This window comes from Stegostoma tigrinum, chromosome 10, assembly GCF_030684315.1.
Source record: "Stegostoma tigrinum isolate sSteTig4 chromosome 10, sSteTig4.hap1, whole genome shotgun sequence".
Taxonomy (NCBI): Eukaryota; Metazoa; Chordata; class Chondrichthyes; order Orectolobiformes; family Stegostomatidae; genus Stegostoma; species Stegostoma tigrinum.
Genome location: NC_081363.1, coordinates 7,730,213 through 7,745,448, shown reverse-complemented (window position 1 = coordinate 7,745,448; position 15,236 = coordinate 7,730,213). Strand labels below are relative to the sequence as shown.

The 15,236-nt window shown below is 42.2% G+C and overlaps 1 protein-coding gene across 13 annotated transcripts in view; it reads left to right on the top strand.

The window, feature by feature from the left end:
* Positions 1–15,236, top strand: part of dglucy (D-glutamate cyclase) — a 106,995-nt gene that overhangs the window by 82,577 nt on the left and 9,182 nt on the right. For all 13 annotated transcript variants that reach the window (XM_048537775.2, XM_048537770.2, XM_048537772.2 and 10 more), the window contains 4 exons: positions 4,921–5,181; positions 5,807–5,906; positions 6,197–6,345; positions 10,344–10,463. In XM_048537775.2, the coding sequence (XP_048393732.1) occupies positions 4,921–5,181; positions 5,807–5,906; positions 6,197–6,345; positions 10,344–10,463 (630 nt within the window). The remainder of the gene's footprint in view (positions 1–4,920; positions 5,182–5,806; positions 5,907–6,196; positions 6,346–10,343; positions 10,464–15,236) is intronic.

Genomic DNA, 15,236 nt, shown 5'->3' with positions numbered 1-15,236 from the left:
AGGGCCTGTTCCTGTGCTGTAGGTTTCTTTGTTCTTTGGAAGCCAACCTTCCATCCATGGACTCCATTTGCACGGCTCGCTGTTGCGGAAAGGCAGTCAACGTCATCAAAGTCCCGTTGCACCCTGGTAATGACCTCCTACAGCCTCTTCCATCAGGCAGAGGATACAGAAGCCTGAACACAAACTAAAGCAGGTTCAGGAACAGCTTCTTCCAGGCCGTTATCAGACTGTTGAATGGACTCTAGCCTCAAGTATTGCAACCTGCAATGTAACTTGTATGCCTCTCAGTCTTTTTGATCTATCCATCCATTGCTTGCGGTGAGCTGCCTGTACCACTCAACAAGAAAGCTTTTCACTTTAATTCAGTGTACTTAACATAAAATCAATCAATTCTTACTGTCTCCTGGTTGAAATGGGCTGACTTGGCCTCAGTATTAGGACTCAATCCATGAACTTTGTAACTGTAGAACAAATTATTTCATAAAATACGTTTAACATAATCAAGCATTCCAAGGGACAATATCTGATTCGACTCAATAAGGCAGATGACCAAATGTCTGGAACATGTAAGGTTTACGCTGGATTTTAACACTGAGCAAGGATCTGAGAGGCTTGGGAGAGAATTCCAGAGCTCAAGGCCCAGGTAACTGAAAGCACAGGATGATAATGGTGTATGTTATATAAACGTAGAAACGAGGAGTAAAAACAAAAACAGAATTTGCTGGAAAAGCTAAGCAGGTCTGGCAGCATCTGTGAAGAAAACATCAGAGTCAACGTTTCAGGTCCAGTTATCCTCAGAGCTGTTCAGGATGATCATAGTTAATCCTCTATATCAGTGAAATTGATTGTGTGTCTCAATATGATAAATCCTCAAACTCAGTGCCATGTTTTGTTTTGCATTAATATGGATTATCATCATTTGGGAATTTGAGTTTTTAAAGTCAAGGCAGATGGGCTTTGGTGTGAGTTTTTGGAAGGTTTTCTTTAAACAAGTCAGAAATTCATTTGGAAAATGAGCTATATATAGATATAAAAACGTGTGATTTGATGAAGTGCCAAGAAGGATGCCTGTGCTGTTATTTATTGAAGTGTCTACAAAGTGGTGCTTTTATGGCTGGAATAACTACACAGAGACTTGTTTTATTTACACGTGCACAATACATGGACTCTGACCAGTTAGCTCAGAGCCAGTCCCTGGAGTGAGGAATCTCCCTCAGACTCCTGTTTATATCTATCAGCCCAATGTTAACTGTCCCAATAATGAGATCCACCTGGCCATCCTTGTTACAGTCACGACCATAAGACCATGCGACATAGGAGTGGAAGTAAGGCCATTCGGCCCATAAAGTCCACTCTGCCATTTAAATCATAGCTGATGGGCATTTCAACACCACTTCCCTGCACTCTCCCCGTAGGGGATCCTTTTGAGATCAAGAATTTGTCAATCTCTACCTTTTGAAGGCATCCAACCAGCATCCACTGCACTCTGCGGCAATAAATTCCACAAGCCCACCACTCTCTGGCTGAAGAAATGTCGTCTCATTTCAGTTTTAAATTTACCCCCTCTAATTTTAAGGCTATGCCCACAGGTCCTAGTCTCCCCGCCTAACGGAAACAACTTCCTAGCGTCCACCCCTTCTAAACCATACATTATCTTGTAAGTTTCTAATGATCTCCCCTCAACCTTCTAAACTCTAATGAGCACAATCCCAGGATCCTTATCCGTTCATCATACGTTAAACCTACCATTCCAGGGATCATCCATGTGAATCTCTGCTGGACATGCTCCAGGGCCAGTATGTCCTTCCTGAGGTGTGGGGCCCAAAATTGGACACAGTATTCTAAATGGGGCCTAACTAGAGCCTTATAAAGCCTCAGAAGCACATCACTGCTTTTATATTCCAACCCTCTTGAGATAAACGGCAACATTATAATCGCTTTCTTAATTACGGACTGTACCTGCAAGTTAACCTTTAGAGAATCCTGGACCAACACTCCCAGATCCCTTTGCACTTCTGATTTGCGAATTTTCTCACCGTTTAGAAAATAGTCCATGCCTATATTCTTTTCTCCAAAGTGCAAAACCTCACATTTGCTCACATTGAATTTCATCAACCATTTCCTGGACCTCTCTCCTAAACTGTCTAAATCTTTCTGCAGCTTCTCCACCTCCTCAGTACTACCTGCCTGTCCACCTATCTTCGTATCATCGGCAAACTTCACCAGAATGCCCCCAGTCCTTTCAGCCAGATCATTAATATATAAGGTGAACAGCTATGGCCCCAACACTGAACCCTGCGGGACACCACTCGTCACCGGTTGCCATTCCGAGAAAGAGCCTTTTACCCCAACTCTCTGCCTTCTGTCAGACAGCCAATCCTCAATCCAAGCCAGTAGCTCACCTCGAACACCATGGGCCCTCACCTTGCTCAGCAGTCTCCCGTGAGGCACTGTATCAAAGGCTTTTTGGAAGTCTAGATAGATAACATCTACTAGGTTTCCCTGGTCTAACATACTTGCCACCTCTTCAAAGAATTCTAACAGGTTTGTCAGGCACGACCTCCCCTTACTAAAACCATGCTGACTTGTTTTAATCTGACCCTGCACTTCCAGGAATTTAGAAATCTCATCCTTGACAATGGATTCTAGAATTTTACCAACTACCGAGGTTAGGCTAATCAGCCTATAATTTTCCATCTTTTGCCTTGATCCTTTCTTAAACAAGGGAGTTACAACAGCAATTTTACAATCATCTGGGACTTTCCCTGACTCCAGTGACTTTTGAAAGATCACAACCAAAGCCTCCGCTATTTCCTCAGCCACCTCCTTCAGAGCTCTAGGATGTAGCCCATTGGGGCCAGGAGATTTATCAATTTTTAAACCCTTTAGCTTTTCTAGCATTTTCTCTTTTGTAATGCCTACCGTACTCAACTCTGCCCCCTGGCTCTCCCGAATTGTTGGCATACTACTCATGTCTTCCACTGTGAAGACTGACGCAAATACTTATTAAGCTCTTCAGCTATTTCCTTATATCCCATCACTAGCCTTCCAGCATCAATTAGGAGCGGCCCAATATCTACTTTTGCCTCTCGTTTGTTTCTTATGTATTGAAAGAAGCTTTTACTATCACTTCTAATATTACTAGCTAGCCTACCATCATATTTGATCCTCTCCTTCCTTATTGCTCTCTTTGTTATCCTCTGTCTGTTTTTGTAGCCTTCCCAATCTTCTGATTTCCCAGTGCTCTTGGCCACTTTATAGGCTGTCTCTTTTTCTTTGATATATTTCCTGACTTCCTTTGGCAGCCATGGCCGTCTAATCCCACCCCGGATAATCTCTCTCTTCTTTGGGATGAACCTCTGTACTGTGTCCTCGATTACACACAAACTCCTGCCATTGTTGGTCTACTGTCTTCCTCGCTAGGCTCTGCTTCCAGTCGATTTTCGTCAATTCCTCTCTCATGCCCCTGTAATTACCTTTATTTAACCGTAACACCATTACATCTGATTTTGCCTTCTCTCTTTCAAACTGCAGACTGAACTCTACCATATTATGATCGCTGCCTCCTAAGTGTTCCCTTACTTTAAGGTCTTTTATGAAGTCTGGCTCATTACGTAGCACTAAGTCCAGAATAGCCTGCTCCCTTGTGGGCTCGATCACAAGCTGTTCTACAAAGCTACCCTGCAAACATTCCATGAATTCTCTTTCTTTGGATCCACCGGTAACATTATTCACCCAATCCACCTTCATATTGAAGTCCCTCATGATCACTGTGACCTTGCCTTTCTGACATGCCCTATTTATTTCATGGTGTATCTTGCACCCCTGGTCCTGGTCACTGTTAGGAGGTCTATGTTGTGAGTCCTTGGATGTTTAACTGCCAGTCCTGAGCTCGCTGCAACCATGTCTCTGTGATGCCTACCACATCATAATGATCAGTTTAGTTTGACTTCACTTCAGAAGATTCAGGAGTTCAATTCAGGAGAACAGTTTACACAAGAGCAGAGGAATTTTGTTTGCAAAGTCACCAAACTGTGGCAGTTTATATGGAAGTTTTCAAGTTGTCAAAACGTAAAGCTGTTCAGGCCTGTGGAGCTAAAAAGCTGTTGTAAAATTGTCCTGGCAGAACTGGAAGAGTCATTTAAGTAGTAAATTAAGGAGTTTAGTTACAAGTGACAGAATTTCTAAGATTAAGGATCTGGAAAGGATATTGTGCAAGAGGCTGGATGTGTGTATGTGTGAGATAGCTTTGTATTTTCTTCTTTCATATAATGAACTTGTTTTCTGGTGTTTAGAACAAGCATTTGCAGCCTTGTGTGAATTAGTTCATTAACTAAGCAGCCCACGGTAACTAACTGTGAATTTAAACTTATGCTCCATCACACCAAATTTCACTCTTGGATCTGACTTGAACAGTATTACCATCACTTGGGATCGTAACATCAAGGGCCTATGGCAGAGTTATTAACATTGAACATGCGCATTTGTCAAGATGCAAGAGAATGGAGATTTCTCTGAGGATTGTCGGACAATGGAAGGTTGCAGATATAACGATAACTCAGTAGCTTTATTGGCTGGGGGTTAGGTTGAGATTCTAGAACAGAAAAGTTATTACTGCAAAATGTGCTTGTAAAAAAATTCTTTTTTGCAATTGACTTAGCAAAAGCAAGACCGATGTGACTGCTTGCTGTTAGCAGCATGGATTTGTGTGCAGTTTCCACTGGACCCAGAATCAGAAACCCAAATAGCCTCCATTGCTGTTAATAACTTGAGTGAACATGCCAATTATCAATGTGCTGTAATAATCTTGTCTTGTTCCAACTGCCATTTATTCAGAACTAGTATAATTGAACAGCACACCTTAAAATGTAAACTAAGTTGGAATTGAAACTTAATGATATGCTTTTATGTCCTGGACAGGCAACCGAGGGATCAAGCATTTGTTAATTGAAAACCAGCTGCTGAAAGCCTGCCTCTCTCTGTCAAATGCAAAATCTGTGCTCATAACCACTGGATTTCCAACCCACTTCAATAACCAGCCTCCAGAAGAGACAGATGGTCCTCCAGGAGCTATTGCTATAGCAGCCATGTTGCAAGCCCAGAAGAAAACTGTTGTCATAGTAACAGATCAGAGAGCCTTGGAGATGAACAAAAAGATTATTGAAGAAGCTGTTGAGCAAGGTGCTTATTGTTTTCCTTTCGATAAAGTAAATTGCTGTTTGGTCAGACAGCAAAGGAAATTTGAAAATTTTAGGGCAGTACTAAATGGAGACAATAGGGTCTTGTCCACCACCCGGAGAGTCAACAAGAACCCTGTGCCACCTCTTTTAGGGAAGGTCTGCCGAACTAATTGTCATTCAAGATCAATAAGCTTGAATGGATGTCTCACTCACTGACCATTGCTGGCCAGTCAGTAGCCAGCAATTCTATTGAATGGCAATTAACTGCTGGAATGATATCCACCCAAGGCTGGGAATCATCATTTGCTCCCAAGCCACAAGAGAGAAATTATGGGGAGATACATGTATTGGTTGGGGAGGTGTTGGCGGGGTGGGGCAAAGGTGCGTAGCATGTGGTGGAAGGCAGGTGGGTGGAAGAAAGCTGGGGACGGGTTAGCAGCAAGGACAGGAGTGTCTCTCAATGGTTAAAATTTGGAATACATTGTTCATTCATTTTGCCCATTTCACTTACAAAAGTTTGGAATGCACTGTTCATTAATTTTGTCCATTTCACTTACAAATTCTAACTGACTTCCTGTCTACAGCCAACAGTTTCTATTTACTTGCCATTCTTTTTTTGTTCTTAGGAAGGTTAAAAACTCCTATCCCTGTTATTAGCTTCCAAGATAATGGCAAGGATTCAGCCCTCGTGTTCCTGTGTCATGATGGCAATCCCCAGTCTCCGAGGTAAACGTTAATTGCAAAGCATGTTTTGGGGAGACGATGGGATAACACCTTGCCGGAAAAGCAGGGTCAGTCCCTTAGTATAGCACTGAGCTTTCAGCTTAGATGACATGTTGAAGTCAATGGGTATGAAATGGTGAGGGGAGGAAAGTTAAATAAATGAGAACAGTAGTCCTGTGGAGAACACAGAAGTTGTTTGGCACATTTGTGATTACCTTGCTGTAACAAGTCATTTATTTGCGCATCCAATCATTGGTAGGTTATTGAAAGTTTTTTCATAACTATGTGGACAGGTTCGATCATCTCATAGCAATAGAACGAGCTGGAATGGCTGCAGATGGCAATTACTATAACGCACGGAAAGTAAATATTAAACACTTGGTGGATCCTATTGACCAGCTATTCGTAACAGCACAGGACATCCCTGGAATTGCCACAACAGGTAACTGCAAACATGTTTCACATTTGAGATTTGTCCTGTGTACCAAGAGAAAAAAAATTGCGATAATTGCTTAGGTGAGTGCAGCCAAAACTGTACACCAAAAGCTCAACATTATGTTCAACACTAGATTTGCCACTAGGCTTGCCATGCATTTCCCCACCCCATCAGTTCAACAATGGTTAGGATTAATAGGAGCTATGAAAAGCATTGCAGCAAAGCATTAAATTATTTCAACAGCTCCTATCTCCCCTGAGGCCTCTACCTTACTGAAGGACAAGAACATCAAAGATATGGGAAATTCATCACATACAACATAATCCTGCAGTTTGATGATCTACGTCTAGGATTCTAAAAGAGGTGCCTTTAGATATAGTGGAGCCACAGAAGTTCCCTAACTTATAGAACAGTCCTAATGGATTAAAAGATAGTAAATACAATACTGCAATTCATGAAAGGCCAGAGAGAGAAAACAGGTAACTACTGGAAATTTAACCTGACATGGTGACATCCCCCTCTCTGATGAAGGGTCTAGGTCCGAAACGTCAGCTTTTGTGCTCCTGTGATGCTGCTTGGCCTGCTGTGTTCATCCAGCTTCACACTTTATTATCATGGTGAGAAAATGCTGAGTTCCATCCTTAAGAAGTCAAACACTTTTCCTAATCGTGTTATGATTTTTGAGTCATCTGGGTTTTCTAAAGGAAGTATTATAGATTACAAATCTAATGGAGATTTTCCATTCTAAAGAAGTCGGAGACTTTGCCTAATCATGTTATGATTTTCTGAGTCATCTGGGTTTTCTAAAGGAAGTATCATTGATTACAAAGCTAATGACATTTTTTTTTAAAAATGATACTAACATGAAGAATTAGCGAAATGCTGCATCTGGATTTGGAAAAGCAACCTGACAGCGCACTACCTGAAATGTGGTTTAGGGCTTGTTGACATGAGGGTAGTGTATGAGCATGAATGATTGGTTAAAGGGTAGAAAGCAGAGCTGGAATGAATAGCTCTTCATTTATTAATGAACAATATATCTGCTTAAGTTTACTGGATTGATTCCTGAACTAAGCAAATTACCTTATGAGTAGAGATTGAGCTGAAAAGTCTCGAGAATTTAGTCAAATGAAAAGGTTTCACTGAACGATTCTGACAGGGAAGGTACTGTAAGATTGATCCCCCTAGCTGGAGAATCTAGAAACGAGACTGCATCGGCTCAGAATAACGAGTTAACCCCAGCCAGGACTGAGTTGAGGAGAACTGCTGCCCTTAGAGGGTTGTGAATCTTTCAAAATATCTATTACAGAAGGTTGTGAATGTCTAGTTCTGAGTATATTTAGGGCTGAGATCAATAGATTTGTACATTAAGGGTACTGAGGAACATGGGGGCAGGATGGGAAGATAGAGTTGGGATTGAAGATCAGCCGTTATCCACAAATGGTGGAACAGCCTCATGGAATAACCGAGACCTGCTCCTGTTTTTTACCTTTCTGCACGACCTATCAGGGTTACACATTAATCTGTCTTGGATATTTATCATAGTTTTTCCATCATCTCAGTCTGAATACTGGCATACATCTAGGGCTGTCTCAGTTCCTCCTCAGCTAAAGGAGATAAGATATCTGCAGATTGTCACTCCAGATCGCTACTTGAGAATCTATTCAGTAAACATCTGGTATTCGTTGTGCAAGTCCATGCTGACTGAGATACGAGTTTCAGTCATGAGTCATGTGGCAGCTTGATTTTAAAATTTTCATCCTTATATTCAGATCCCATTGTAGCTTATCTCTGTAACCATCTGAAAGTCTTTTTATCCCCTGAGATCTCTACATTCCTCCAATTCTGACTCTTGCACAACCCTAATTTCAATCATTCCACCACTGGACCTCAGCTGCCTCAGGCCTAAAGTCCTTCATTAAAACTTAAAAAGTATTTAATGAACAATTGAAACAGTATGTCATACAAGGTTATAAGAACATAAGAACCAGGAGCAGGAGTAAGCCATCTGGCCCCTCAAGCCTGCCCTGCCATTTAATAAGAACATGACTGATCTTTTTGAGACTAGCTCCACTTACCCGCCCACTCACCATAACCCTTAATTCTTTCACTGTTCAAAAATTTGTCTAGCCTTGCCTTAAGAACATTCAGCAAGGTAGCTTCACTGGGCAGGGAATTCCACAGATTCACAACCCTTTGGATGAAGAAGTTCCTCCTGACCTCTGTCCTACGTCTGCTTCCTTTATTTTGAGGTGATGCTGTGTAGCCCTAGTTGCACCTGCTAGCAGAAACAACCTCTCTGCCTCTACCTTATCTATTCTCTTCATAATCTTATTTTTCTATAAGATCTCCCCTCATTCTTCTGAATTCCAATGAGTATGATCGCAGTCTACTCAGTCTCTCCTCATAATCCAACCCTCTCAACTCTGGAATCAACCGAGTGAATCTCCTCTGCACCCCTTCCAGTGCTAGTGTATCTCTTCTCAAGTAAGGAGACCAAAACTGCACACAGTACTCCAGGTGTGGCCTCACCAGCACCCGATACAGCTGCAGCATAGCCTCCCCGTTTTTAAAGTCCATCCCTCTAGCAATGGCAGACAAACTTCCATTTGCCTTTTTAATTACCTGCTGCACCTGCAATCCTACTTTTAGTGATTCATGCACAAGGACACCCAAGTCTCTCTGCACAGCAGGGTGCTGCAATTCTTTACCATTTAAAATATAGTCCATTTTCCTGATATGCCTAGCAAAATGGATGACCTCACAATCATCAACACTGTACTCCATCTGCCAGACCTTTGCCCACTCACTCAGACTATCTGTGTCCCTCTGCAGACTTTCAGTGTCTTCTGCACACTTTGCTCTACCACTCACCTTAGTGTCATATGCAAATTTTGACACACCACACTTAGTGCCCAACTCCAAATCATCTATGTAAATTGTAAACAATTGTGGTCCCAACATTGATCCCTGAGGCAGACCAGTAGCCACTGAACACCAACCAGAAAAACACCCATTTACCCCTACTCTTTGTTTTCTATTGATCAACCAATCCTCTATCCATGCCGATCCATTACCTGTAATACTGTGTAACTTTATCTTATGTAGCAGCCTTTGGTGTGGCACCTTGTCAAATGCCTTGTGGAAATCCAGATGCACCACATCCACAGGTTCCCCATTGTCCACCGTGCAAGTAATGTGCTCAGAGAATTCCACTAATTGTGGGCCAAATGCTGGGAAATAGGATTTGACTAAATAGGCACTTGATGTTCAGAGCAATCATGAAGAGCTGAAGGGCTTCTTCCCATGCCATAACACTCTATGGTTCACCTTCTCCTACTCCTCTTTACGATTACTCTTTAAACCTGTCTTAATGCTTCCTACCTTGGCACAGTGTTATATAGTTTTGCTCTGATCATATTTCTGTGACGTGCCTGTGAAAACTTTACTTCATTAAAGGTGTCATATACATGTAGGTATTGGTGAGAATTTGGCTGATATTCTCTGCCTTAGGTGACATTTTCTGTTCAGACTCTTGATCACACATTGAATCTTCGCAAAGCAGTTCTTGATCTGACTGTTCCTTTCCTCTCCCCGTTCTTAAACATGTCTACTAAAGTGAAATAGTCCCATCAAAATGTTTGTGCCACATCTGTGGAAAGAATCTATCTCCTACCTTTGCCTTCAATTGCTGAATATGTCATGATGTTATTTCAAAGGTTAATGTAATCCCTGGAGTTGATTTTCTTTTTACTACATTTTCTTGGCAGAAGTAATTATAAGTGTTTAACCTGAATTTCAGGCTGTTGTTACTTGCAAAATGACTGAAAAACTTGTTTAAGAGTACATTCCATCTGCGTGATTCTGGAAGAGTAAACATGTAAGGTTAGGAGCAAACAAAATTACAGAGTCAGAGGATTGTTTAGTCTGCCATATAGTCATTGTATTTCTCTTATTCCCTTGGTTTCTTTATCTGCTGGGTTTGCTGTGTCTTTGCTCTCTAGGCATTGGAGATGGAGGGAATGAACTCGGAATGGGAAAGGTGAAAGAGGCTGTGAAAAAATACATTAACAATGGGGATCTCATAGCTTGTGATGTTGGAGCAGATTTTACAGTTATTGCAGGTGAGTTTATTCAGTTTTGCAGAAGTACATTGGAACCTCCAAAGATTGGCTTTGACAATGCAAGTTTCCAAAAACGTAACGATCTCAGCATCATTTTTATTTAGTTATTTAACTTGTGACCTTCAGGAAATGATGTTCATAAGGATGTAGTTGATAAAGCACAGGGACTGACGAGATTCAAATTATAATTCTCAAACTGGTTGGTTTACAAAGCTAAGATGTGCTGAATGGATGATTTAGCAACTTCTGGCTGTGGTTGGTGGAGAACATAGAACATAGAACATTACAGCACAGTACAGGCCCTTCAGCTCTTGATGTTGTGCCGACCTGTCATACCGATCTGAAGCCCATCTAACCTACACTAAACTATGTACGTCCGTATGGTTGTCCAATGATGACTTCAATGTACCTAAAGTTGGCGAATTTACTACCTTTGCAGGAAAAGCGTTCCATTCCCTTACTACTCTCTGAGTAAAGAAACTACCTCTGACATCTGTCCTATATCTTTCACCCCTCATGAGATGATCGCTCACTTACTCAGCAAGTAGTTAGGGTACAAAATGCATTTCCCAGAAGTGTGGTGAGAAGCGGGTTCAATTGAGGCATTCAATAGGGTATTAGATGATTATTTGGATTAGATAATGTGCAGTGGTAGGAGGCGAAAGTACGAAATTGACAGTAGGTAATGATGCTGAATTGAAGAGCAGGCACAAGAATAGGCACACTGGGCTAAATGGCCTTTTCTGTGCTGTAAGATTTCAGTGATTCTGTTTAGTTTCTGAAGAAACTAGGTTTCATGGATTAAAAAAAAATCAAAGGTTCCCCAGAAGGGCTTTAAGAATCTCAATTCACCCTTAACTTGAAACACACAAAACAGAAATGTTATTTAGTGCGTGCCTGATCTGCGCTTGTTCTAAATTATGCAGTCAAGATACAAGTTTTGTTTACTTTTTTGCACTGTTGAGTGGCTGCATTCTGCAGGAAGCAGCCCAATTTCAAATGATACTGACACCGTTTAAGGTTAGCCTGGACTATTTCAAATGAGCCTGCAGCTCTTAAAGGCAAGATTCATTCTGGCCGAAGTAAGCCCTGGAAGCCATTGTAGAAGTTGTGAAATAATGCCCTGAGTTCGAAAGGTGCCATTGATCTGTAGATTCTGAACAACAAGAAATAAATCCAAGCAATTGGCCATTTCATACAGTGCAAAAGAATATAGAAGTTCATGTTTGCCTGAGTTGGATAGGATATTTTTGGAAAGGGCAAAATGCTGACCATAAGTAATGCTTCGAGAAGACTCTGTGCCAGGAAATGCAAAGCCACAGGTCTGTATACATAAAACTCCACACAGGAAATCCCTGGTATTGGTTGCAACAAGCACACTGTTTCTAAATAAAAATTCTTACATTTTCTGAAATGTCACAATGGTGCAACCAACTCGAGCTTTATTTTATGTTGTATCCTGGTGCGCCTTAAATTATATTATGAAACCAATAACCTTAGAGGAATGCTCAGAAAGACTCCTGGTGCCTCACCCACTGCCTCGCTCCAGGAACCAGCAGTCAGAGGGATGAAAATATGAGAGGAGCAGCAAGGGGAGTGGCCCGCAATGAGGAAGGGTTGCCAGCATCGGGTGATGCAACAGCAGGGACATGACCGATGGAACAGTAAATGGAGGAACCAAGGGAGCCATGAGCAGGAAACCAGAAGGACAATATGGGGGTGGCCAGCAATGAGGTGGGTGAACAACAACAGGCCACAAGGTCCAGTTCCAAAGGAATGTGGGTGCACAACAATAATGTTGACGCTGTTGACGTCTGGTTCAAATGCATTGTCGGCAGGGGATGCACCATTTTTCAAAGAGGCAGCAACTTTTTATGATCAACACTGATGGTTTGAAGTTCGGTCAATTTTATGTAACCTCTCCAAAGTAATTTGAGTGGCAAGACTAGAGGCAATATATTTGGGGGGGGATATAATTGGAAAAAGTCAGTTAAATTTACATTTTCCTGAGGTTTGCTTTAGACAGACTTTACGTCAAAACATTATATTCAACTTCTAAAATTGGCACAAGAGGCTCACTGGCAAGGCAACAGAGAATGAAGATGGTGAAATATGACAGAGGTTGCAAGACCCAAGCACAATTGGAGAGACGCCCTGCATCAGCAGGGGGCCAGCATGAATCCTCCAAAACCTCTTCACGATCCAAGGCCGCAGACACATCTTCCAGGTGTAGCAGCAATTTATCTTACATCAGTCAATCTGATCTACTGAATTCACTGCTCACTATGTGGTCTTCTCTGCAATGAGGAGTCAAAACGCAGACTGGGTGACCACTTTGCAGAACATGACTGTTCTGTCCGCAAAATGATGCTGAGCTTCCTCTTGCCTGCCACATCAACACACCACTGTGTTCCCTAGTGAACATCTCTCTGTCGGGCTTGGTGCAGTGCTGCAGCAAAGCTCAGCACAAGCTGGAAGAACAACATCTCATTTTTTCCTTGGGGACTCGGCAGCTTTCATGACTCAACAATGAATTCAGTAGTTTTACAGCCTGAGCACCTTCTGCCATGTCCTTACCCAATGTTCACACACCAGGCCTTGTCATCACATGGGCTGCTGCCACTATTATCCCATTGTCAGCTACTATTGGTCTCACTTAGCAGCTGCTGACTCCTCATGGCTGATCTTTATCTATTCTTCTGTCTGTCCAACTGTTTTTCTGTCTCTCTCGTCTTCATCTCCACCTATTGTTTATTCCTCCCCCTCCCCCCACCCTTCCTTTTCCTAGTGACAGTCAGTTCCGAAGAAGGGTTACTGGACTCGAAACATTAACTCTACTTTCTCTCCACCGATGCTGCCAGACCTGCTGAGCTTTTATTTTTTAGCGATTTGTGTTTTTGTTTCTGATTTCCAGCATCTGCCGTTTTTTGGGGTTTTTTTTTGTTTAGCCTCCAAACAGAGTACTTGGATGAACTTGGGAATGTATAGCTACTGAGGTCAGTGTGAATAGGAGCAAGGCAGAGATGTGAATGCAATTCTGGATAAAGATTTTAGTGACCTCACAGGATTATTCAGGGTTGCTTTTAGTAAGAATGTCTTCAGATGCCTCATCTTAACAATCACACCACGAGCCTCTCAGTGCTTAATTCACCAGCTTTCTTCACTCGTCTACCAACAATTTCTATCAAGGCCATATAATTCCTAACATTCATAGTTTCACATCACTCTCACACACCTTACACTGCTGCATATCTCACAACATTACAGACTGTGGAACTGTTGCGCTAGATTACTCAAAGGAAATTGCAGCACCCCTACTTGCACACTTCCCACTCTCTTGCAGCATCAGACGGCACGTCAGTACAGCCAGCAGCAGCAAGGAATAAACGTGCCTGTACATTTTCATCCCCAGGGAGGAAACAATATATCCATTATTGGAGTGGCTATTGATGAAGCCATAACCAGCATTGGATTTGAGACCATGGAAGCAGTGTGGTCTGATGAAATTTACCTTCTCTCTTGCTGCTTGCAAAATCACACAACTTCTTCTGATTTACAAGTTCAGATGGTATCAGTATTCACATCTTGTTTCCCATGCACCCTAACCCCAATAGCTCCCCTCCCAACCAAAATCCTAGATTTTCTCCTTTTAAATATCTAAGCATTGCAACCTTGCCAGGCAATGGTATGGGAGTAGAAAGGCCAAGAGGAAGGGGGTACTAATGATGATGCAACACTATCATTCAATCTCTCACTCACAGCTACCAGCTCAGATAAACTGGCATTGCACATACTTAAGAGAACAGCACAGAGACAGGATGTCTACGTGATCAAAGGCAATGAAACAGTTATATTTGGAAATGACTGTCATGGCCATACCACGATTTCCACTTTGAAGTATGCAAGATCAGTTAAACAAGTTTGTGTCATCTGTCAGTTTCACTGTTTTCCTTGTGGTTGGTGAGATAGCAGGGGCAGGTGACCTGCAGCTGGGACGGGGCAAATTAAAGCACAAATACTAAATGTCTGGATGGCAAGATCACATGTGTTCCACTGCAAAGGACACAGGTGAGGACTTGGATAGTATGATGAAAAAGCTGCTGACAAATTGCACAGAAATACTTGGTGCATTGACAGGTCTGCTGGTGGATCTGATGACATTGTCAAGGAACATAGAAGGCAGCGCTCAACACAGGATTGGAACTTGGAGCTCATTCTTTCTAGCATGGAAGAGGTGGCCAACTCCATGTCAACATTGGTGGCTGATTCCTCAGTTTTTAATGTAACATGAACAGAGGCCACAATGTCAAAGTGCTACAGTGCCTAATTGCTGTGCAGGCTCAGTCTGATGCTATCACGTCAAGGTTCAAAGACCTTTCAGTCTCACACAGTCGTCTTGCAATCAGTCCTCCAACTGGTGAGTATAACTGTTGAGACTCTGCTGAGGGGTGTGCCTTTGCCTCTGCAGTGCACAAATGTGCTAAGCTTGTCAGAATGGCAGCGTATGTCATTACACCACTGACACTCTTGCAGTTAGCTAAGACTGCCACTCTCCAAGCCGAGCTGAAATAAGCTGGAGCTTATTTGACCAAGAACTGCAATGCTGTCTACATTGTCAGACAGAGAAATTCCAAGATGTTCCACCAGTTATAGTGTATATGACACTAGACCAGGCAAAGGCAGGAAACTAATGGAATGCACAGTGGTGACTAGCTGAGTTTTGCATTGTATATTGGTTGTTCTGTAGATAAAGTCGGTTTGTAATTTCAGTAC